The sequence below is a fragment of the Lissotriton vulgaris genome, chromosome 3_1, assembly GCF_964263255.1.
Source record: "Lissotriton vulgaris chromosome 3_1, aLisVul1.2, whole genome shotgun sequence".
NCBI classification, from domain to species: Eukaryota; Metazoa; Chordata; class Amphibia; order Caudata; family Salamandridae; genus Lissotriton; species Lissotriton vulgaris.
In genome coordinates this window covers 1,559,048,054-1,559,070,588 of record NC_141689.1, presented here as the reverse complement: position 1 = coordinate 1,559,070,588, position 22,535 = coordinate 1,559,048,054, and the positions used below count along the sequence as shown (strand labels likewise).

At 47.8% G+C, this 22,535-nt stretch overlaps 1 protein-coding gene across 1 annotated transcript in view; it reads right to left on the bottom strand.

The window, feature by feature from the left end:
- The window catches only part of CENPE (centromere protein E), a 1,817,274-nt gene that overhangs the window by 1,410,301 nt on the left and 384,438 nt on the right, over positions 1-22,535 (bottom strand). Inside the window, exon 16 of the mRNA XM_086962044.1 lies at positions 17,435-17,981. Coding sequence (XP_086818170.1) covers positions 17,435-17,981 — 547 coding nt within the window. The remainder of the gene's footprint in view (positions 1-17,434; positions 17,982-22,535) is intronic.

The following is a 22,535-nucleotide window of genomic DNA, read 5'->3' as shown; positions in this document are numbered from 1 at the left end:
CCGTGTGACTATAAAGGCTTTGGTAATGGGTATACCATTGTTCGGGTAGTATTGTATTCACCACCTGTGGCCCGCTCGAGTCACTAAAACATGGATCATTGATGACTTTCCAAAATGCAGCCATGTCCCCCCTCACTGCCGCCTCCCTTAGGTCCTCCCATACCTGGGTTTGCAGAGTTAGTTTGCGAGATTTCAGGGTTTTTTGTAATTAGATCTACAACAAGCTATTTTAGAATTATCCCTTGGTCTCTGGCTGAGGCATTTTTTTAGATCTTTATGTGCCTTAGTGCAGTCGTGTACGAACCATCGAGGGGTCTGGGTTGTTTTTGGTAGTTTTGCTGATTTTAATAGTCCGTCCACAAGGCAGGCTATTTCTTCAAATGCCCTGACCACACTTTCTCCTACTATGTTTTCATCGAGGCAAACATTTATTTGTTTTTGGCCTTTTATTACAAGGTTGGGGTAGAATTAATCTCCGTTTATCTTGGCCCACCTTAATCTCCTCCCCTGGTCTGTGGCCTTTTCTATGGTGCCAGGTCTGCCCTCTGATTTTTCAAAGTTAAGGCATTTTAGGTCCACAACCAAGGGGTTGTGGTCGCTGAAGGGGCTAAGTTCAATATTGAAGTGGCCAATCCATTTTGTGTGTGTAGGGGAGACCATGATGAAATCTATGTAGGAATGACAACCTCTACCTTTAAAATGTTGGATTGGGTTCCCATGCACTATCTACCTTTATTAGGTCCATTACATGTGTCAGATTGTGTTTGTTAATAAGGTTATCTATTTCCAGCCCTTCTACAGAATGGACAAAATGTGAACCGCTTGCTACTGTACATCTTGACCATTCTTTGTTAATTGGTCTTAATCTCTCGCACAGATGACAATTGAAGTCTCCTGCAAGGATGACATATGGGTTCCTGGCAGACTTGTTGGATACTAGCTGTACCTGTAGATGACCATCCAGTTCTTTGATGGTGTTGGCACTGATGTTTGTTCCCACGGCATTGTACCAATTTATCACCATAATGTTTAGCCCCTTATTGCGGAAGCCTATCGCCTGCATATTGACTGATTCCCATTTTAAATTGGCGTATCAGCTTTCTGTCTTGTATTGGACCTTAAAGTGGGCATCCTGCTCGTCTTGGCCCCTTTCCTCATACATGGACAGTCTATACCTCTTTGGCTGTTGACTGATATCCCCCTAAGCAATAGCGGTCGCTGCCAAGGTCACAAAGTAAATATTAAAAGGGGAAAACCGGGTATAGGGATTGGGAAACAGTACCTTTGTAAGTGCCTGGTCTTGTAGCCTCATACCTGAAATTAGTGGGGTAGGCCAGCCCAGCCTTATCCGGCCTTGGAGGGCCATAGAGGGCCCGCCCTTTGCCCGGACTTCTCCCGGCGTCCCGGGGATTAATGCGCGATTTAAATGCGCCGCCTGGCGCAATTTCCTGTTGTGCGACTTCCGGTCGCAGGGGCTCTTGGGATTTGAAGTTCAGAGGCCCCCTCGCTCTCCCCCACTCTGAGGCAGCAACGAAGGTGGTGAAAGTGCTGCAGCGGAGGGAGAGCGGTGACAGAAGCTGCGGGTCCCGCCTGGTATATGTGGCTAACACTGGGTCCTGCTTGTGGTCACAGGTGCTGGTTGTTGATCCCCGCTCCACCGGGATTAATGCGCGATTTAAATGCGCTGCCTGGCACAATTTCCTGTTGTGCGACTTCCGGACGCAGGGGCTCTTGGGATTTGAAGTTCAGAGGCCCCCTCGCTCTCCCCCACTCGGCGGCAGCAACGAAAGTGGTGAAGGTGCTGCAGCGGAGGGAGAGCGGTGACAGAAGCTGCGGGTCCCGCCTGGTATATGTGGCGAACACTGGGTCCTTCTTGTGGTCACAGGTGCTGGTTGTTGATCCAGACTTCTTTCTTTAGAATTCCAGTAGTGAAGGGTTTTCTGGAAGGCTTGAGAAAGGTGTGCCCACCAGTTAGATCTCCCTCTCCTCCATGGGAGCTTAACATTGTGTTGACAAAGTTGATGGGGTCTCCTTTCGAGCCGATACATAAAGCTTCCTTACAGCATTTAACATGGAAAGTCTCGTTCCTAGTAGCCATTACTTCCGCTCGCAGGGTGAGTGAGATCCAGGCTCTTTGTTGTAAGGAACCTTTTACTGTGTTCCATGCTAACAGGGTAGTTCTCAGAACACATCCTAGTTTTTTGTCTAAAGTAATTTCGGATTTTCACATTAACCAGACTAACTTTACCTACTTTCTTTCCAAATCCTGCGAATCCTCCAGAAAGATCTCTCCATTCCCTAGATCTCAAGAGGGTTCTTAAGTTTTATTTGGACAGAACAAAGACACTGAGGAAGTCAGACAGTTTATTAACTATGGTCCTGTTAATACAGGTTCTGCAGCTTCCAAAAGAGCCCTTTCTAGATGGATTGTTTCTTGTACTCTCCCGTCATACCAGTTGGCCAACAGATCTCTTCCAGGGAGACCAAGGGGACATTCCACTAGGGGAAAAGCTTCTACCACTGCTCTCCTGAGGAATGTCCCCATGGCAGAAATGTGTAAAGCAGCTACATGGCGATCAGGTAATACTTTTACTCGCCATTACTGTCTTGATACAGACACGCAGGCAGATGCCCAAGTTGGGCAAGCCTCATTGAGAAGCTGGTTTGCTAATACTGTTTAACTTGTATATGTCGAGATAGTTTTCTTTTTTTGCTTGTCCGCTCTGAAGTGGGTATGAGCTTGCTACTCTATTCAGTGCTTATGACTAATGATATGTATCCCCTGGAAGAGAAGGATAAATTACTTACCTGTAATCCTAGTTCTCTTCCAGGGGTATACTCAAAGTCATAAGCACCCTCCTGCCTCCCCGGACAAGCAGGAACAGTTCACTAATTATTCTTGCATCTTGTATGCAGGTTCCTACAGGTTTCTTATACCGTACAAAAGAACTGACCTAACTGTCACCTGTGGTGCATGATGGGAGCCGAGTTCCCCTGGAGGCCTTAAAGGCAAACTGTTCAGATTCTCTGAGGTCTTCAAGGCGAAGTGCCAGTTTCCTTTTCTGTACAGGGATGTTATTTATTTATGCAGCCTTCTTTAGGCTATTGGCCTTTCATTACCTGTTTTCTTTGATGAAAATAAAAGGTTGTTTTGCGGAATGCAATTACTGTACATGTCCTTCTCTTACATTATATGTTATGAGTTATTTTCATACCAGAGAAATGCATGTAATTCTAGCTTTCTTAGCCTATTTGATAAGTTTAGGCCTGCATATTATTGGTTTATACATGTATAGGTGTATAGTTTTCTCGAATATATATATATATATATATACATGTATAGGTGTATAGTTTTCTCGAATATATATATATATATATATATATATATATATATATATATATATATATATATATATATGTTCTGGGTTCCCGTGCATGGGTGGAGATTATTCAGTGCTTATGACTTTGATGAGTATACCCCTGGCACTCATCCTTCTCTTCCCCGTCCAAGCAAGCACCTGATGTAACACAGAACAAAACTGTGAAGAGGTTTCACAGTAAAAAAGGCATGGTAGGGGCGTTGAGTGCCCGCAGCATGAAGGTCACACCTTAGTGCAGCTCTGCTAGCCAGGGATCAAAGATCCGTACAATATCCTTGTAGTAAAGTAGGTTTCTGTTGCAGTACACCGCCCCACACACACACACACACACTTTTTGCCTGGCTTTTGATATAACATGGACTGTGGAGGACTGGGTCCCTGCTAAACAGGTTCGCAGTACCAGTGTTATTTCCCTAAACCCATACCACCATTGACACAGCTTTATACCCCCATTAAAGTCTCTAGTAAAGGGTACCCCTGGTAACTAGGGCACTAGGGACCCCTTATCAAGGCCATGCGAACTGCCACTGCAGCCTGCATGCATTGGTGCAGAGAAAAACGATAAAGTTGAATGGCACACTGCCTGTGTGCCATGTTAAGCAGCACTGCTTAGGTATAGTTAAGTTGCCCCTCTTGCAGGCCTTACAAGCCCTAAGGCAGGTTGCATTATACCTCCAGTGTGGGCATATCTGCAGGAGCAGATAGGCCCCTACACTATTTAAGGCAGCGGCCGCCATTAAGTAGGGGATGGGGGGGAGGCGGGACTGGAGGTAGGGAGGCGGGAGCGGGGACTGTGTTGGGGGGAAGGGAAGCAGGGGCAGCAGCGGTGGGAAAAAGGCTGACTGAAAATTAAATGCAGTGAGAGTCAATAGTCACGAATGAAGTCAATAGAACAAGAATTAAAACCTAAAATGAAACCGGTCTCCCAGGAATTGTCAGGAATAAGACCAGGTGGTGATAAGTACAATGAACTCGGGCGGGCTACCGTCGCGAACCCAAAAGACAGGAGGGCTCTGGAGCCGAGGCGATGCAGTGCTGCAAGCGGAGCTGCTGGGGAGAGTGCTGGCCTGGACCGGAGGGGGACTAATATCATAAGATGAATATAAATTCTTAAAAATACACCATCCAATAGTTCCTGTCCTGTATTGAATCCTGAAGGTACACAAGAATGCACAAAATCCACTGGGTAGGCCAATAATATAAGCGATTGGAGGGCTATTCAAAACAACATCATTGTATATTGACTATTTCCTACAAGATCATGTCCAAAACCTACCCTAATTTCTAATAGATACAAGTGATTTTCTGTGAAAAATGTATGATATACCATTGGATATAAATAACATGGGATGAGTCATACGTAATCATGACTTTGGATTTCACTGCATTATATACATCAGCAGACAGATGCTTCTTCAAATGATGAAATGGTGTCTGAATAATATTTTTTTCTTATTTAAGAAGCAAAAGATGGGCTGCTGGAATTATTACACTCTATAATCCCAGCAGGCTCAGGGAACAAGGTAGAAAGTCAAGTTTAGTATGCCTGAACTCCGAATAATAAAATACTTCTTTTAGTAAAGTTTATTTTAATATCCTGTGTTTGCAAATGCTACTTTTAGACAGCTGGCATTTGCTTGCCTAACCATTTCAGCCCGCCTCTGCTAGGATGTGTATCTGACTGTCTGGGATATGTGAGTGACAGGGCTGGGGATGACACGTGGTGAATGCAAGGATTACACCTTAGTGGGAGGTGGGAGTGCCCCTGGACTCTGAATAGGGCTGTGCTCTGCCACCACAATGCTGGCTCCAACCCCTGGAGAGCGGCTGATGACTCAGCCCGACACCTGGCCCAGGAAGAGGCCAGCCTGTCAACAAAGTCATCCTGGCTGCCCCTGTCCCCATAATGCCGGCTCCACCTCCTGTGGAGCGTCTGATGTGCCTGCCCCTCACACTGAAAGAAGAGACCAGAGTACACCCAACAAAGTGCTCAGAGACTGAAAGAAGTTATGCAGAGGCCCCCCCTGGCCTGCAAGTACAAAGAAAATGCTGTATAAAAGTAGGAGCCCTGCTCCTTGTAAATCAGAATCCTGTTTCCCACAAAGAACCTCTGCCCAACTAGAAGGAGAAGAAGACGCTGGAAGGACTGGCCTGCTGATTGCCTTGCTGAGGAAGGAGAGGAAAGGACTTGCTGAAAAGGCTTTGCAGACTTGTGCTGAAACTTTCTCCAAGGGCTTGATTGAGCTTGCCCCCTGACTTGAGCCACAGGACCATCTGGCTCAACCTGTGCTTTGCCCGTCTGTGATCGCCGTGAGGATTTCTTCCCCGCCGGAGCCGTGACCCTGGTGCCCCCACAGCCCCTTCTTGGCCGGGTCTACTGCCGCCTGACCGTTCCCGCCGGGAGAGAGCCCCGCTCTGTTGAGCCGCTCTTCCCCCGCTGTGCCAGGCCGCCCCTGCCACCTCGCCGCTGGAGGCTCACTGAAGGGCCCCCCATGCTCCTGCTGATGCTCCCACCGTGACCAAGGATCCAAAAGGACAGACCCAACGAAGACCGGACGCCTCGGACACCAGCCTCGCCCTGTGCCCAGAGCCGCTGTGCGCCCCGCCTCACAAAGTTAAAGGTACTGTGCACACCACAGGCTCGGGGCCCGCAACGTCCTTTTTTCCCAGTCTAAAGTAAAGTGTGCACTTGCTATTTGAATCTGATCCGAATTGGAAGCACATTTGGGGAACTGAAGCCTTTGTATTCGGAGCGCATTACCTTTCCTGTGCGCTTGGCCCGAGGCTCCTCTCACCGCCTCCCTGCTCCTCACTGCAGCCGAGAGCCCCCACCTCCGGAAAAGGCCCTGGGTTTCTAGAGGCTCCTCTCATCGCCTCCCTGATCCTCACTGCAGCCGAGAGCCCCCACCTCAGGAATAGGCCCTGGGTTTCTCGAGGCTCGAGAGCCCCCACCTCCGGAAATGGCCCTGGGTTTCTAGAGGCTCCTCATCGCCTCCCTGCTCCTCACTGCAGCCGAGAGCCCCCACCTCCGGAAAAGGCCCTGGGTTTCACGAGGCCCCTCTCTGGTCTCCATTCAACCCGCACCGCGAGATGCGTGAGTCGCGGTAGGGCAACCAGAAACCACACTGTACGAAGCGCAGCGGAGCGCTGAAAACATACAGGTCAATCCCACCTTACCCCAAAAGAACAGACACGGGGGTTAGGTGGTTTAAGAAGGGAAATACCCAGAAAACTAAGAGAACTGTTTAGAAGTAAAGGAGACTAAGACTAAACATTTTAAACTGTAACTAAGAAACGCTTGCCTATTTACAATCTTGTGGCCTACTTAAAAATCGTTATATTGGTCTTGTGATAAGTCTTAACTGCTCAGATATATTTTTATATAAAGAAGACTTATTTCTACATATTCCAAGCCTGGTGTCCATTTGTGGGGGGATTAGTACAATAACTGTGTGTGATTACAAATGCTTAACTCAGAAACGCCTGAAGAATAGCCTGGGCTGCTCACGCCACGCACCTAGAGGGTGAGCAAGGGTAATACTAAGGGGTCATCCTTCGCCCCGACTTCGAGGAGAGGGTCCCTGCTTGTCACAAATGAATACTTGCGCCAACCAGAGACCCCCAATTCTAACAACCACTAATTTTATTTATTTATTTATACCATTTATAGAGCGCGCTAATACCAACCGGTGTCCTGGCGCTAAAGTGGTAACTCCCTAGGTTTATGATCTCAGATCTAGCTCGAGAATAGCCAAGTTTTCAAAGTTTTTCGAAATGCCAAGAGGTTAGGGCTTTGCTTTAAAGCTAAAGGAAGAGCATTCCAAGCCATTGCTGCCCCTCTCACGAAGCTTCGGCCCCCCCAACGCACCTTCCTAATGCGGGCAGTCTTGATCAGCCCCAAGTTAGCTGATCTTAATTGTCTTTCCGGTGTATACCATTGTAAGAGCTGCTGGAGGAATTTTGGACCCATTCCATGGAGCGCTTTAAAAACAATGCATAGAGACTTGAACCTGATCCGCTTCCGCACCGGGAGCCAATGCAGCTTATCCTACTCCCTGGAAACGGAGGCGAATTTCGGCAGGCCAAGAATAAGACGGGCCGCCGCGTTTTGTAGTATCTGCAGCTTATTAGGCAGACCCTGGTGAGCCTCAAGTAGTAGACTGTTACAATATTCGAGGCGGGAAAGCACTAGGGCTGACAACACCGTCTTTCTGCTCCCTACTGGTAAAAATTGAAGGATTTTCCTGATAATTTTCAAGGTCCAGTGGAAGGATGATGAAAGCGCATTTACTTGGGGTTTATAGGAGAGTTGGTCATCAATGATTACTCCTAAGTTCTTAACCTTTGTAGTGGGGGAGGGGTAGGATCCCATATCTTCCGGCCACCATTCAGGGCCCAAAGATTGGTATTCTGCCCAAAAAGTAGCACCTCAGTTTTAGAGGAGTTCGGTTTTAAGCAGCTTTTTTCCATCCAGATGCGGACTGCTTTCATACAATCTTGAAACCTGGCGGCAACGCCTAGATTTTTCCCCGGGAGCAATGATACCACAATCTGGGTATCATCGGCATACGATGTTAACTCGATCGGATCGGATCACCGGGGCAAGAGAGGAAACAAAGGTTGAATAGGGTGGGGCTTAGGGGGGATCCCAGAGGGACCCCCCCTGAAAGTTCGAAAGGCTTAGACTCGAACTGTCCCATTGCCACCACCTGAACACTGTTCCTCAAAAAGGCTTTCAGGATACTCAGTGCCTTCCCCTGAATCCCGCAGTCCTCTAAACGGTCCACCAACACCTTGTGGTGGACCGCGTCGAAGGCCGCGGATAAGTCGAGAAGGACCAGAACAGCTTGGCCTCCTGCATCAAGAGCCTTCCTGATCTCCTCCTTGGATTTGATCAAGGCGGTCTCAGTACTGTGGCCTTCCCTAAACCCATGTTGGACTAGGTCCAAGCCCTGTGTTAAGCGCAGGAAGGCAGATAGTTGGAGGTTCATGGCCTTCTCGATTAGTTTGGCAGGGAGCGGCATTCTGGCGATGGGCCTGTAGCTGTTTGGATCAGTAATATCCAGTGTGGGCTTCTTGAGCAAAGGAAAGATGGAGGCCTGTTTCCAGCATGTAGGAAAGTCACCCACATCAAAAATCTGATTAAACAGCCCAGCGAGAGTATCTGCAATTGGGAGGGCTGCCAACTTTGCTACTGACACTGAACAGGGGTCAAAAGGGGAACCCGAGTTAGTAGATTGCAGTAGTCTGAGGATGTCTGTAGTATGTACTGGTTCAAACGCCAGCAATTTCTCTTCTTGAGGAATACTCACTGGAGACCTGTGAGAATCCTCTGATAAACTCAGGGCGACCTGTGGCTCAAGAGTGGTAAAAATAGCCTGGACTTTATTAAGAAAGAATTTAGCTAGAAACTCACAGAGTTCTAGAATAGGAGGAACAGTCACTGTCTTGGGAGTGGCCAAGCCAGCAACGGTATCGAAGAGTTCTCTAGAAGAATTCTTTGCCCTCTCGATCCGATCTGTATAATAGGAAGTCTTAGCCTGCCTTAGAAGATCCTTATACATCCTTAGTGCAGCTTTCAATCTGACCTTGTCTGTATCATTATAGTTGGAGCGCCAGATGCGCTCCAGCTTCTTACAGACAATTTTAGCATATCTAAGCTCATCTGTAAACCATGGGGCTGACGGGGCCGATCTCATCAAGTGGCATACTTTCGGCAGGGCTAAAGTACAACAGGCCTGATCAATCCATTCCGTGTACCTGGCCGCCGCTCTGTTCACATCTATTGGCAGCATTGTCCTAGAGGACACCAGAAGCTCCTCAAGAGCAGTGCCCTCCAGTTTTTTCCTAGGCCTACAAGTCATTACTGTATTCCCATCACGCGTAGACTTACGCACCGGAGGGCTGAAGATGTTTAAAAGCACTGCAGCATGATCTGTCCAGGTCATGGGTTCGTCCTTTACAGATCTTAGGTCAGGATTGTTTGCGAAAATTCCATCTAGCGCGTGTCCCGCTAGGTGTGTCGCTCCCTTGACCAGCTGAGTAAGTCCTACCCTGTGCATTGCTTCAGATAATGGGAGCGTGTCAGGATCAGTACTGTCCTCTGGGTAGAAATTAAAATCACCTAGGGCTATAAACGAGTTTGCGCACAGGGCTTCCTCAAGGATATTATTCATCTCTTCGAGGAACCGGGCCCTTGCCCCCGGAGGCCTATAGAGAAGACAACCTTTAATGGACTGATGGTTAGATAACTGGAGCTTAAATCCCATGGCTTCACATGTTTTTAGCACCATAGGCTGAAAGGAACCTTTAATAGAGGCCCGAGATAATAGCCAGGCCCCCTCCCCTTTTCCCTGGCCTGTCCAGAACAAAGTTCAAGTAGTTGGGTGGGGTTGCTTTGGCTAGGTCTGGCCCAGAAGCTGCATCAGTCCAAGTCTCTGTGATAAAGGCAATATTTATATTTCTATCCTGAATGAGTTCCGAACACTCCACACTATGTTTTACTAAAGATCTTGCGTTAATCAGGAGGCAGTTGGTTTTGTGCTCTCCTCGAACCTCTCTAATAGAGAAGGTCCTATGGAATGACCGGACCCGCTCCCAGGTAAACAGAGGGAGTGGTAACAAACAGGATGAACACCAATGCGGTCTTATCAGGCCCTAAGTGTCTGGCCTGAGAATAGTACAGCCCTCTTTATCAGTACCGGGATTAAGCTTCAGCAGCTGATCACGACTGAAGACCCGTTGGAGCGGGGTTCCGGAGCAATATGAACCAGGGGTAATGGCGCTAGGTGCGGGTCGGGCGCAGACGGCACGCCCGCTGCGCCCGCCCGCTGCCCCCACCCGCTGCGCGGACGAACCCATGCCGCCATTTAAAGAGCAAGAGGAGGGCAGGAGGCAGCGAAAGCTAGACCGCCGACCTGTCCTACCCCCAAGATGGCGGTTCCCTGTGCCCCCTACCGCAACAGCGCTTAATCGGCTGTGCGGGGGGTTAGGACGTGTTTAGAAGCAGGTATGTGTCCCCAGGAAAATAAAGAATCAAAGGGTGAAGAAATCGTGTTAAAATTATCAGCGACGCGCAATTTGTTTAAAATTATTCTGCAGGGCTCGTAAAAGCGATTCAAGCAAGAGCTTTAATCCTAGTTCCTAATCCCCCGGCTTTCTGCCTAAGGGGAGTACCAACACTGCGCGGCACATACCAGCGCAATTTAAAGACTCTGGGCGGTCGGGAGGCAGCGAAAGCTAGACCGCCGACCTGTCCTACCCCCAAGATGGCGGTTCCCTGTGCCCCCTACCGCAACAGCGCTTAATCGGCTGTGCGGGGGGTCAGGACAGGTCAGGACGTGTTTAGAAGCAGGTATGTGTCCCCAGGAAAATAAAGAATCAAAGGGTGAAGAAATAGTGTTAAAATTATTAATGAACACCCTGCTGAAAATACACAATGCCTACAATTGTAGAAGTGATTGTGTTGTGTACATATTACAGTGCTAATGCCCAAAGATCTATGTAGGTAATACAATTCATATGGTGCATGTAAGAATTTTACAGCATCTAAGGGCAATAACCAATGATGATAAAATCTACCCTGTTGCCCACCATATCCTTGAGAAGCATGGTGGTAATGAAGCTGACTTAGTCTATTATATGACAGAATCTGACCCAAAAAATGTGAGGTGCAGAAACAGGGAACAAAGAATGAGGAGATTAGAATCACAGTATATAATCATGTTAAATAGCTAAATGCCAAATGGCTAGAATTTGGATGAGGAGATGTCTGAGCATTTGATTAGAGACAGACCTCTTCACTGTTCAAAATAGTCAAGAGTCGAGTGTTTGAGTAGCTGTCCAACCTCCTCCCATGCTGGTACGCATGCCTGTTGAGTAGGGCATTAGAGTTAGCAATGCGCCAGTGGATTGCTGCATTCCTCTCTACTTTTCTTCCAATGAGTCTATCTTCTTACTTTCCTTGTCTTGAGGTGAGCCTGAGTTTTTGGGAATGTTGGCCCTCTTTCTGGCTGTTGCTGCAATGATGGAGTCAGCCGTGACGGATCCCTGGATGTATGGTGGGTCCTTAGAGGAGTATTTATATTTCTTCTCTGTCCTAGGTGTGACAGACCTGCACCTTGCTGGTTTCTTGAAAGCTTCCCTTCCCTGGTCGAGGACACTTGGGAGCATGGTGAGAAATTGGCTTCTAGTTTGAGTGGGGTGCAGGGTCTCTAAGAGAAAGCAGGCTTTTGGCTTCTCTTCCTCCAGTTTTACCCCATATGCTGCTGCCGTATTTCCAATGACCATATTGTAGATGCCAATGTCATCTGGCGGCAAAGGCCTCGAGGGATATGTCTCAACGGCCTCTTCCAGGCTTTCGGCATCGAGATCCTGCCAATCCATGTCCTGCACCACCGAGGAGGCCGACCCCAAACTTGTTTGCTTGTCTTCCTCACCTTCTCCCTCATAATAGTACAGGCCCTTTTCCTCTTGGTATTCCTGGGGCTCTGGAGTTTTTAGCGGCTCTTTGGCATCTAACTCCTCTTCTTCCTTGGCCTCAACTATCTTCGTCCTCGGCTTCGGCGGGATGGTGAACCTTTTCATCCATTCGTCGAATTCCTTTTTCCTTTGCAGGATACTGTCCATTTCGGCCTTGAGCCTTCTCTTCATCTCGGCCGCCTGTTCGGCGTCTAGGCTTTCAGACGATCTCTTCGATGTCGATGCTGCCTTTGTGTCTTTTTTTTTTTTCTTCAGCGTCGAGAGTGCCTTTTTGGGGACCTAGGCTGGTCTTGGATTTTCACCGACTGGGAGTCCCTTTCGAAGGATCCGCTGGGCTGTTTGTCCCTGGTTGCAGCTGCGTCCGACTAATGTTTCGGCGCCAGTGCACCTTTCGAGGACTTTGACTGTTTTTCGAGAGTCTGTCGGGGTCTAAAGGGTCTTACCTCCTTTGTGGTTTTCGTATCGGTCTCTACGACCGTGCAGTCATCAGGTCCCTCGGCGATGCTGTCCTTTTCCCCAACGGAGAGGCCCAAGACCCGGAGCGACGGAGCTTGACCGTGGCCTTGCATGTTGTAGTTGGCTCTCCTCCGTCTTTCTCTTATCCAGAGGGTCTTCGGGGTAAAAGCCCAGCAAGCATTGCAATCCTTGCTCTCGTGGTCGACCGGCAGGCAGAGGTTTCCAACCGGATGCTGGTCCTTCTGCGCGTATTTGTGGTGGCAATTACGGCACAATTTAAAGGGTGTTTTGTCCATTCCTGCGCTCAGGGGGCCTGCTGTACGCGCATTCTCCGTTGGACGTTGAAGTCTTCGATATTCTCCTCCTTCTTCGTCCCAGTTCAGTGGTCTTGATAGCGAGATGTATTCTCCAATTTTTTTCGGTGCTTTTCTGTCTTTTTCTTCTCCTTTTCTCCCAAAACTCTAGAACCTCTCAGTGACGATCCAGACCCAACGGCAGAAAAAAAGAATCTGAAGATGGTGCCTAAAGGTGGGAGCTTCCGCAGGAAGCGTGCTGATGTCAGAGGAAGGACACCAAACGGGACGTTGACGCCCACCTGGGCTACACTTTTTTTTTTTTTTTTTTAAATACTAAGATTCTGGACCCAACCACTAGAATGCTAAAAAATGCACAGCATAGTGAATCCAGAAAGATTCACTATGCAAAACTAAAATGATGAAGTCTGCGCCCTGATGAAGGAAGTCTCAAGCAGAGGCATTTCCCAAACACGCATCAGTACTTTCACCTTTGTCATATTTGTGATATGTAGTGCATTGTTTGTGTAGTCTCTGTAAAATAATATTGGTTTGTCGTTTATTTTTAAAATTTTCACTTAGTCTCGGTCTATGCGTAAGTTAGTCATTTGTATAGCTTTGATAATTCTTTTTTTCAGGGCTCTTCTGTCTTGTGGTTATTTGTTCATTGTATACATGAATGTTTTTTATCATGTGTTCACACATGTACCAAAAATATTTATGTATAACATTTTTTTTTTTTTTTAATAAAAAAGCAATGAACTTTGAAAATGTGATGAATAAATAACTGTGATATTAGTCTTTCTGTGGGTGACATTTTTATATTTGGAGTCATTACTAAATTGCTTGTAGTGGGGGTATTCGTTAATGTTCTCATTGTATTCTCCCTGGATTGGAATTTCCCCAGAACTAGTGTTCTCAGGGCCCCTCTTCTGTTTCTTTGCGGGGGTGAATGTATGACATTGTTCTGCATTCCGTCCATTAATTGTTCTTTTTGCATTTGTCACCCCGAGTGGGACTGGTATGCCCAGACGTGGGTCCCGTGCTCTCCATGCCACTGTAATGAATCTAACCTGGCTCATTAGGGCTGAAAACGGTCCTAGGATGCTTGTTACCAGTCCAGGAAGGACCTGGCCTGGCAGATCGGGCTGGACTGTGCCCATGGGGCACAGGGTGAAGACTGATTTGCATATGGCTGGGTCCAAACTGGAATGCATAGTGAGCAAAAAAAATAAAAAAAAAAATACATCAATGGATTATGCCCGGATCTCTGTACTGGAGTGAATGTAGGACATAGTTCTGCATTATGTCCATTAATTGTTCTTTTTGCATTGGGTTACAAAGGGAGCCATCAAACATTCATGGGTTCACATTTTGGGATGCAGGGGTGTCAGCGTGTGAGGCATTGATCGTTTGCAGGATTGCATGTCATGTGGAGCTAGGGTGATGCAGGTGGCTGTAGAAGAATAATTTAGACGCTAGAATTGTAGTTAGTGAGGGAAATAGAAGTTCGCACTAGAGAGATGGCAGAGGGTTTACATAGGGAAGGTGGTTAAGGGAGGGGAATATGTCCGGGTCTTAGTAGCAAGCTGGTGGAGTTCTACTCTGAACTAGATCTATGAAGGAGGTGAGGGTAAGATTGCTTGCAAGACAAGGGACAAGGGACAGCGCTGGGTGTGGCTAGAGAAGTTTAAGAAGTTGAATATGGAGTAAAAGATGGGTCTTAGACCTGAAAAGACATGGTGTTGCTGGGCTGAGTTGGTACTTTTGGAATTTCCGAGCAGAGACAACAGTTGCTGCAATTCTAATTGCCACTTCATGTAACCATAATGTGTTCCCTTGGGAAAACGTTATTACCCAAGGCCTCCGGTGCTTAGATAATAAGCCAAACCCTTATATAAACCACTATGTAAAAGGAATCTATAATTACATGATGGGATTTTAAAGTTTAACAACAGTACAGCACCATCAGGTTAACCAGGATATTAATGGTGTTTCAACTGAGATGTTAAGCAACCCTCTAATCCTCGTCAGGGCTTTAGCGAATTATCCATTAGCAGATACTGTCAACTGATGTCTCAAACCCTTTAACTCTCCAATAAATCATACGGTCTAAGATTCCACAAAGACCAGCTTAGCTGGTAACAGAAAATCTCATAAAGCCGGTTATGTAATTAAATATAACGTGTAGGGGGAATCAGAAACAAGATTATGTATGCCTGGTTTTTGTAATAAATATACCATCAGGAAATAGCCTGGGAAAAGTATGCAACAGGCACATTCCGCCTTTCCCCTTCCGTTTTCTTTTTCGTTCACATGTGCTGGTGAAGTAACAATTACAAAACAATCAATTTTCGCATAGCAATTGTAAACAGCTTTGTACAGAACTACAAGCACTAAGCCCGAAAGGGGCTGGAGAAGGATAAGTGAAGGGGGAGCAAAGAGCTTGGTCTACATATCAGATCAGACATGAGAAGACACTGGAAAGGTAAGAGTCTTGTTAAAAGGGCTAATGGGAACACTTACTACAAGTGTGCAAGGACCTGGGGAAACAATGCGCCAGCAGAGGCGTCTGAGGTGTAGCAGTAAGATGTGCAAGAGAGAAGCCAAGTGTTTTAGATAAAGAGCACAGGAGCAAATCTCCAACTCTCCATAGAGACCAACAAGAGACCAAAGCTCCATAGATACAAACCAGCTTCGAGTATCTGGCCTTAAGCCCAATGGGAGCAGTTACAGTTTTAGTTGCGGCCTGCTCAGGGAGGAGTTTTCCTCTATAAAAGTGGCAAACTCCTTGAGTGCATTGGGACTTATACATTTTTTGAAGCTTTTTGACTTTCAGTCTTTGACCAGGACCAATCCACTTCTTAAATCCAACCAGGCCTCCACCAGCCTCAAAATGGCACCTAGCACCTGGTCTACCTCTTCTATAGACTAACATTGGCACTAAGATTTTTGCTTACATTTTTACAAATTTGTATCTCAAGTTTCCCTCAATTCGTTTTTGTCACTTGGTATTCTTTTTCTGCAGTGCCACATTGCTGTACTGGTGCCTAGTGCTCACCCAGAGGTTTCAAGAGCTGCCATTGTAGGGTAGGCTGAAGACTAAGGGTGGGTTCCATAAGTCTACAGCCCTCAGCTTTGCTCTCAAAGCATCAAAGTAGGCCAAGCTAAGGAGGGAGAACAGGACTGCCACACAGCCTGCATTCAGGATTAACTTTATATTCAGGGTGCTTGATAGCTCCTTGAACAGTCACTCCTTGTCCAATAGATTAGATAAATCTGAACTGCTGTAGTGGATTCCACTATCTCTGAGTGGTTCTAGTTGGGGAAGAAACCAGCAACAGAGCTATGAGGAGACGAACCACCAGTTCTGAGACAGACACTCTACAGTCTTGCAATTACATCAATGAATAGTGGCAAGTCCTCATTCAAAGTAACCTCTAGGGTTGCTGTAATTGGGTGTCTGGATGAATAACTCAGATGCTTGTGCTGTTTCTATCTGCAGGGAATGGCTGTAGATCAGTTAAGTACTCAAAATCAGGAGTGGAAGCCTCCTACTCTGCTTGTGGCGTGGCTTACTGGTTGGGACCTCCCCTCAACAACCAATTGCATGGCAAAGCAGTTAAAGAATCGTCATTAGAAAATGGAACTGCCTTGTGGGAGTGGTTATGGTCACAGGGGCACATTTGTTCCCTTTAACTGGAAGAAGCCTGCTTGATCTCTTCGTAAAACTGATCTGCAGCACTCTACTCAGCAGATACTTGCGATCCTCTGGTGCTGGAGACTCACACATTCAGGCAATTAATGAATTGTTCTTGAATTAACGTTAAACAGTATCTGTACTGCAAAACAAATATTTAATTGCAAAACAATCCTGTCACCAGGGGGTACCCACTCCTAGGAAAATAGCAGAATCCAACTTAAAGAGGTTATTTGCTACTGCATTAAAGACAAAGTGCCTTTCCCCAAATATAAATACCTTTCCAGGGGTTACTTGCATTCACCATCAAGTAGCAAATAGGTTTCACCTACAACTGGGAGACTGAGTAGGGAGACATGCTACTTCACCAGCAAAAAAGGTATTTGTGACAGCACCCAGCACAGAAACGTACTCTTTCCTAGACTCTCTACCCGAATAAAGGAACTCAAGGTCTCATGCAGGCCTGTTGCACCCTTGCTTGGCATGCAAGCCAGTGGACCTCGAGGGACCTTGTAACAATAACAGCCCATAGAGCAGACATGCACCAGGTAACTCAACCACGAAATGCAGATTATTTGGAAGTCAATGCTAGAGTCTAAGTGATGACAGGCACTGCATAAAAGAAATTAGATCATCATGGCCAAGGTCTTGCATCAAGAATGGCTGTGCTTGAGACTAGCAAATTCCGATGCACACTCTTTAAAGAAAAAAATGGGAACTAGTGGGGCGTACAGGTGTACATACGAGCAGGAAGGATGGGCCAAGTCGTACTGAATACGCACATGTAAAGGTCACAATTGGGAAGCTAAGCACAATTAGCCACTAGTGCTGAGTAAATCCGAGTTATTTCTTAGCTTGTTAATAGCATGATTAACACAGAATATTTACAAATTACAAGAAAATAAAAGGACACTTTTTTAAAAAAAGAAATAGGAATGGGAGTGCTTGTATCGAGTGAGTGCAGAGTATGATCCATAAAACAGATCACCACATTAGAAAGGCATGCAGATAGTCTCGCCTGCATGCAATTTGACTAAAAACAGAATTAAAGTAAAGTTATTTTATCAGTCGTGTTAATTAATGTATCTGGAGAATGAAGTTAGAAAAGTTAAAAGTAACTTTACCTTTTGTTTTTCACTATCATGTCTTTGAACATTGGTCATCCTTTCAATCATGTCTTCCAAATCCATAATTTTATGTTCAAGCACCATTTTCTCTTCTGCATGTTTGTTGTGCAGTTCAGTCTGCCAACTTTCTCCTTCAGATGCCACCACCTGGTCATCATGCAATGCTCCTTCCATTTCTGGATTTTTTCCTTCTAGGACGGCCCGTTCTTCATAAGCATCAGGACACTGTTTTTTCAATGATTGATCAGGCGAGTCTGAGAGGCAGCTCGGCTTATAATCACTTACATTTGTTTTATTAGCATCAAGAAGCTTTTGTTCCAATTCAGCAATTGTCATCTCGAGCTTTTTCACAATTTCACAATTTTCTTGTTCTTTTGATGTTATCCTCTGTTGCAGAGATGAATTTTCCATTACCAGTGCTTCTCTTTGCTCTATTTCAGCATTCCTTTCTAGCACGAATAGTTTTAGCTGGTTTTCCATGGATTCTACTTTTAGCTCCAGTTCTTTCTTAGGTGGGGATATTTCATGACTCGAGCTAGCCGAACTGATAAAAAAAAAATGCAAAAAGATTTGATTTAGTCATATGAGAATTAGCAAGGGGTTTAGTCACTTAATGTGCAGTGCCACTTTCACTTAAATGAATCAAGAGGACTAATCACAAAGTTCACATTAAGGAAAAGTTTCTTAATAGTTATCCATCTTCTTTGCCAAAATTATTTATTAAGTAGTTCTACGCATGTGCACCAAGAGAAAGTTTGACTGTAGATTCAGTAATACAAACAATAAAGTTATGATTAAGAGGGGCTCTCATCCACTCGGTGACGTCTTTCATTCCTTCGTGTAGGCTGGCTCTGGTGGTGGCAGGGTCGTTGGTGAGTGAGAGGATCAGCTGGGTATCGTCAGCGTAGGAGAGGATGTTGAGGTTGTGTTGGCGTGCGATGTCTGCGAGGGGGCTCATGTAGACGTTGAAGAGGGTTGGGCTGAGTGATCCTTGTGGTACGCCGCAGATGACTTCGGTGGCCGCGAATCTTAACGGGGGGAGGCGGACTCTCTGGGTTCTTCCGGCGAGGAACGAGATGATCCACTCCAGTGCCTTCTCTTGGATTCTGATGTTCCTGAGGCGCTGCACTAGGGTGTGGTGGCAGGCAGTGTCGAACACTGCAGAGAGGTCCAGGAGGATGAGGGCCGCTGTTTCCCCGTTGTCGAGCAGGGATCTGATGTCATTGGTGGCTGCGATCAGGGCGGTCTCGGTGCTGTGGTTGGCTCGGAAACCGGATTGGGAAGGGTCGAGGGATCCATTCGTCTCGAGGAAGGCGTCGAGCTGTCTGTTGACAGTCTTCTCGATGACTTTGGCAGGAAAAGGGAGGAGCGAGATGGGGCGGAAGTTCTTGAGGTCGGTGGGGTCCGCTGTTGGTTTCTTTAGGAGGGCGCAGAGCTTGGCGTGCTTCCAGCTCTCCGGGAAGGTGGCGGTGTGGAAGGAGGTGTTGATGATGTCCCGGAGTTGGGGTGCGATGATGGAGTCTGCCTTGTTGAAGACGTGGTGGGGGCAGGGGTCGGTTAGCGATCCGGAGTGGATGGTGTTCATCGTGCGGGTGGTGTCTTCGGTGCTGACCGGGGTCCAGTTGCAGAGGGTGGTGGTGGCGGGCGTTGGTTCGGTGGCTGGGTGCGTGGTCTGTGCGCCGAAGCTGTTGTGTATGTCGGTGATCTTGCGGTGGAAGAACCAGGCGAGTGAGTCGCAGAGGTCTTGCGAGGGGGTGAAGTCGTTTCCGGCGCTGGGGTTGGAGAACTTTGACAATGCTGAAGAGTTCCTTGCTGTCGTGGGAGGTGTTGTCCAGTCGTTCTTTGAGTGCTGTCTTCTTGGTGGCGAGGATCAGCTGGTGGTGCTTGCGGGTGGCGTGCTTGAGGGCGGTCATATTGTCTGTGGTATGGTCGTGGCGCCAGGCTTTCTCGAGGGTGCGGCAGTTCTTCTTGGAGTCCTTGAGTTCGTGGGTGAACCAGGGGGTTTTCTTGCTACCGGGTCTGCTAGGAGGGTTCTTTAGTGGTGCAAGGTTGTTGGCGCAGGCGGTCAGCCACTGTGTGAGGTTGTTGGCTGCTTCGTTGGGGTCCGTTGTGCTGGTGGGGGGGTTCTGGCTGAGGGAGGCAGTGAGCTGCTCGGTGGTGATCTTGCTCCAGTTCCGGCGAGGAACCTGTTGCGGGTGGTGATGGCTCGTGGTTCTTCTGAAGCTGAAGTGGACGCAGCTGTGATCAGTCCAGTGAAGTCCGGTGGAGTGGCTGAAGGAGATCTGCTTGCTGGCTGAGAAGACTGAGTCAAGCGAGTGGCCGGCGTAGTGGGTGGGGGTGTTCACCAGTTGCTTGAGTCAGAGGTTGGCAAGGTCGTCCAGCAGGGTGGTGGTGTTGCTGTCATTGTTGTTCTTCAGGTGGAAGTTGAGGTCTCCAAGGAGGATGTAATCAGCGGAGGGGAGGGCGTGCGGGCTGATGAAGTCTGCGATGTCTTCGCTGAATGGTGTCCGTGGTCCCGGGGGTCTGTAGATGAGGGTGCCTCTGAGGGTCGTCTTGGGGTCGGTGTGTATCTGGAAGAGGAGGTGTTCAGCGGCGGTGAAGGTGTCTGAGTTGGTCGAGATGCGGATGGTGTTCTTGTGTACAATGGAGATGCCCCCTCCCGTCTGGTTGACGCAGTCCCTCCGGGTGATCTTGTATCCGTCCGGGATGGCTGTGGCGATGTCAGGCGGTGAGGAGGCGTTCATCCAGGTTTCTGTGAGGAAGGCGACGTCTGGTGCTGTTGTGTCGAGCAGGTTCCAGAGTTCAACGGCTGTGGACGGACCGGGTGTTGAGCAGGATGCACTTGAGGTGGTTATTGCTGGGGCTCGGCTTGGCGGGAGCGGTGTAGGTCCTGAGGCAGGTGAACTTGCAAGATTGGCAGGTGAAGAGTCCGTGTGTGCGTTTCGGGCTTGCTCGGCAGCAGGCAGGGTTTCGGCCGGAGTTGAGTGCGTTGAGGGTGGCGGCGTAAGTCCGTCATGTGGGCTGGCATCCTCGGGGGCCAGGGGTTCTGGCGCTGGGTGCGGACGGGCTTGCCTTTGACGCGCCTTCGGCGCACAATCGGCATACCCGCTGCGCGTGACCGCTGTGCGTCCGTGCAGTCTCCATTTAAGGCGAAGTGGGAGGGAGGGGCAGCTGGGAGGCGGGAGCGGGGTGGACACATAAAATAAGGGGGCGGGCCGCGATGTCACGGCGGCGGGAAGCGGGGTGCGGGGGCCACACCAGGGGGGGGGGCAAAGAACCAAGAATTAGAGTCAAAATCCAACACAAGATACAGAATACAGTAGAGGCAAGACCAGGAAATAACAGGGCACAGGAGGGGACAAACTGAAAAACGGCACTACGAGCAGCAGCGAGGGGTGGGGGGGGGGGCTCAACAAACCAGGAAACCGAGGCAAAAAACAGCACAGGATACAAACACAGTAGAGGCAGGAGCAGGGAGAAAGCAGGGCACAGGAAGGGACAAACTGCAAAACGGCACTACGAGCAGCAGCGAGGGGGGGGGGGGCAACGAACCAAGAAACAGAGGCAAAAAACAGCACAGGATACAAAACACAGCAGAGGCAGGAGCAGGGAGAAAGCAGGGCACAGGAGGGGACAAACCGCAAAACGGCACTACGAGCAGCAACGAGGGGGCACAGACACAGCTGGAGGGCCGCACGGCGCGGGGGTGTCCTGAGGACAGGTCACCTCAGGAGTGGGTGTGTCTTGCATGTATGTACTGGACATAATAATTAAATTTAAATTAGATACTAAGATCAGTAACTTCAATATTATTTTAAAAAGTGTTGGTTGAAGACACTTTATTTAGGAAACAAAATTCACATTTTTAATTGTACAGTGATGCTATGGTATGGTAAAAAGAACAATTGATGGTTGAGAAAGTCAAACACTTCACCCCTACTACAGAGATAAGGGCCTAAATCCATAGTTTTTTGCTCCCCACACCAACCCACCACAGTTTGGACCTAGCCATATGCAGATATCCATATGGGGTGGCATGGTGGGCAAAAAAAACGTTGAATTAAACCCAGATCTGTAGCTGGGAGTGAATGCTTGATTTATTCAGCAATTCATCCATCATCTGTTCTATTCGCTTTTTTCGCCTTAAGTGAGAAGGGTATGCCCAGACATGAGTGCCGTGCTCACTGTGTCACTAGATTCAAGCTAGCCTGACTGATGACGGCGATACCCCGAAACCGGTCCCAGGATGCTTGTTTCCAGTCCAGGGAGGATATGGCCTGGCAGTTCGGGCTGGACTGTTACCATTATTGCAGGGTCCAGACTGATTAGCATATAGCTAGGTTCAAACAGGGGTGGGGCGATGAGCAAAAAAACAATGGATTAAAACCAGATCTGTGACGAGGGAATGTTTCATTTGTTCAGCATTCTACCCATCTTCTGTTGTTCTTACTATGGAAGGTAGGCAGCGACATCAACATTGTACAGCACAAGTCAGTGTAGTTACTTCGCGATATAAAAAGCCTTGGCAAAGCCAATAGGTCTCGCCTACACGAGAGCTATTGCCTTTGCCAATATGTTTTAGCCGTGTTCTAAACCAGCGTGGCTGCTGTTCAGCATGGCTAAAAATTAGTGGGGTAAAGGAGAGAGAAGTAGAGTGTCAAATTGGAGTAGAGTTGAGATGTATGGAGTGGCACAGAGTAATGAAGTGACATAGAGACTCATGAAGTAGCATAGAGTGCAGTAGAATTGAGTGGCATGAGGTGGAGAGCCGTGGAGTGGTGTACAAGTTGTGGCGTGTCATGGAGGAAGTAGACTGTTGTTAAGTGGAAGTATGTAGAGTGGAGTTGAGATCAGAGGCGTATAGAGTGTCCAGAGTGGAGCAGCATAGTGTTGTGGAGTGGTGGAGAGGGTGTTGCATAGAGTGTTGTACAGTAGAGTGATGTATAGCAGAGTACATGGTTATGGAGTAGTGTAAGAGTGGAATAGCAGAGTGTTGAGTCTAGTGGTGTAGAGTGGTATACATTGTAAGATTGGAGTGGCACAGAGTGGAGTGGCATAGAGTGGAGTAGTGTATGAGAGTGGAATGCCACCGAGTGGA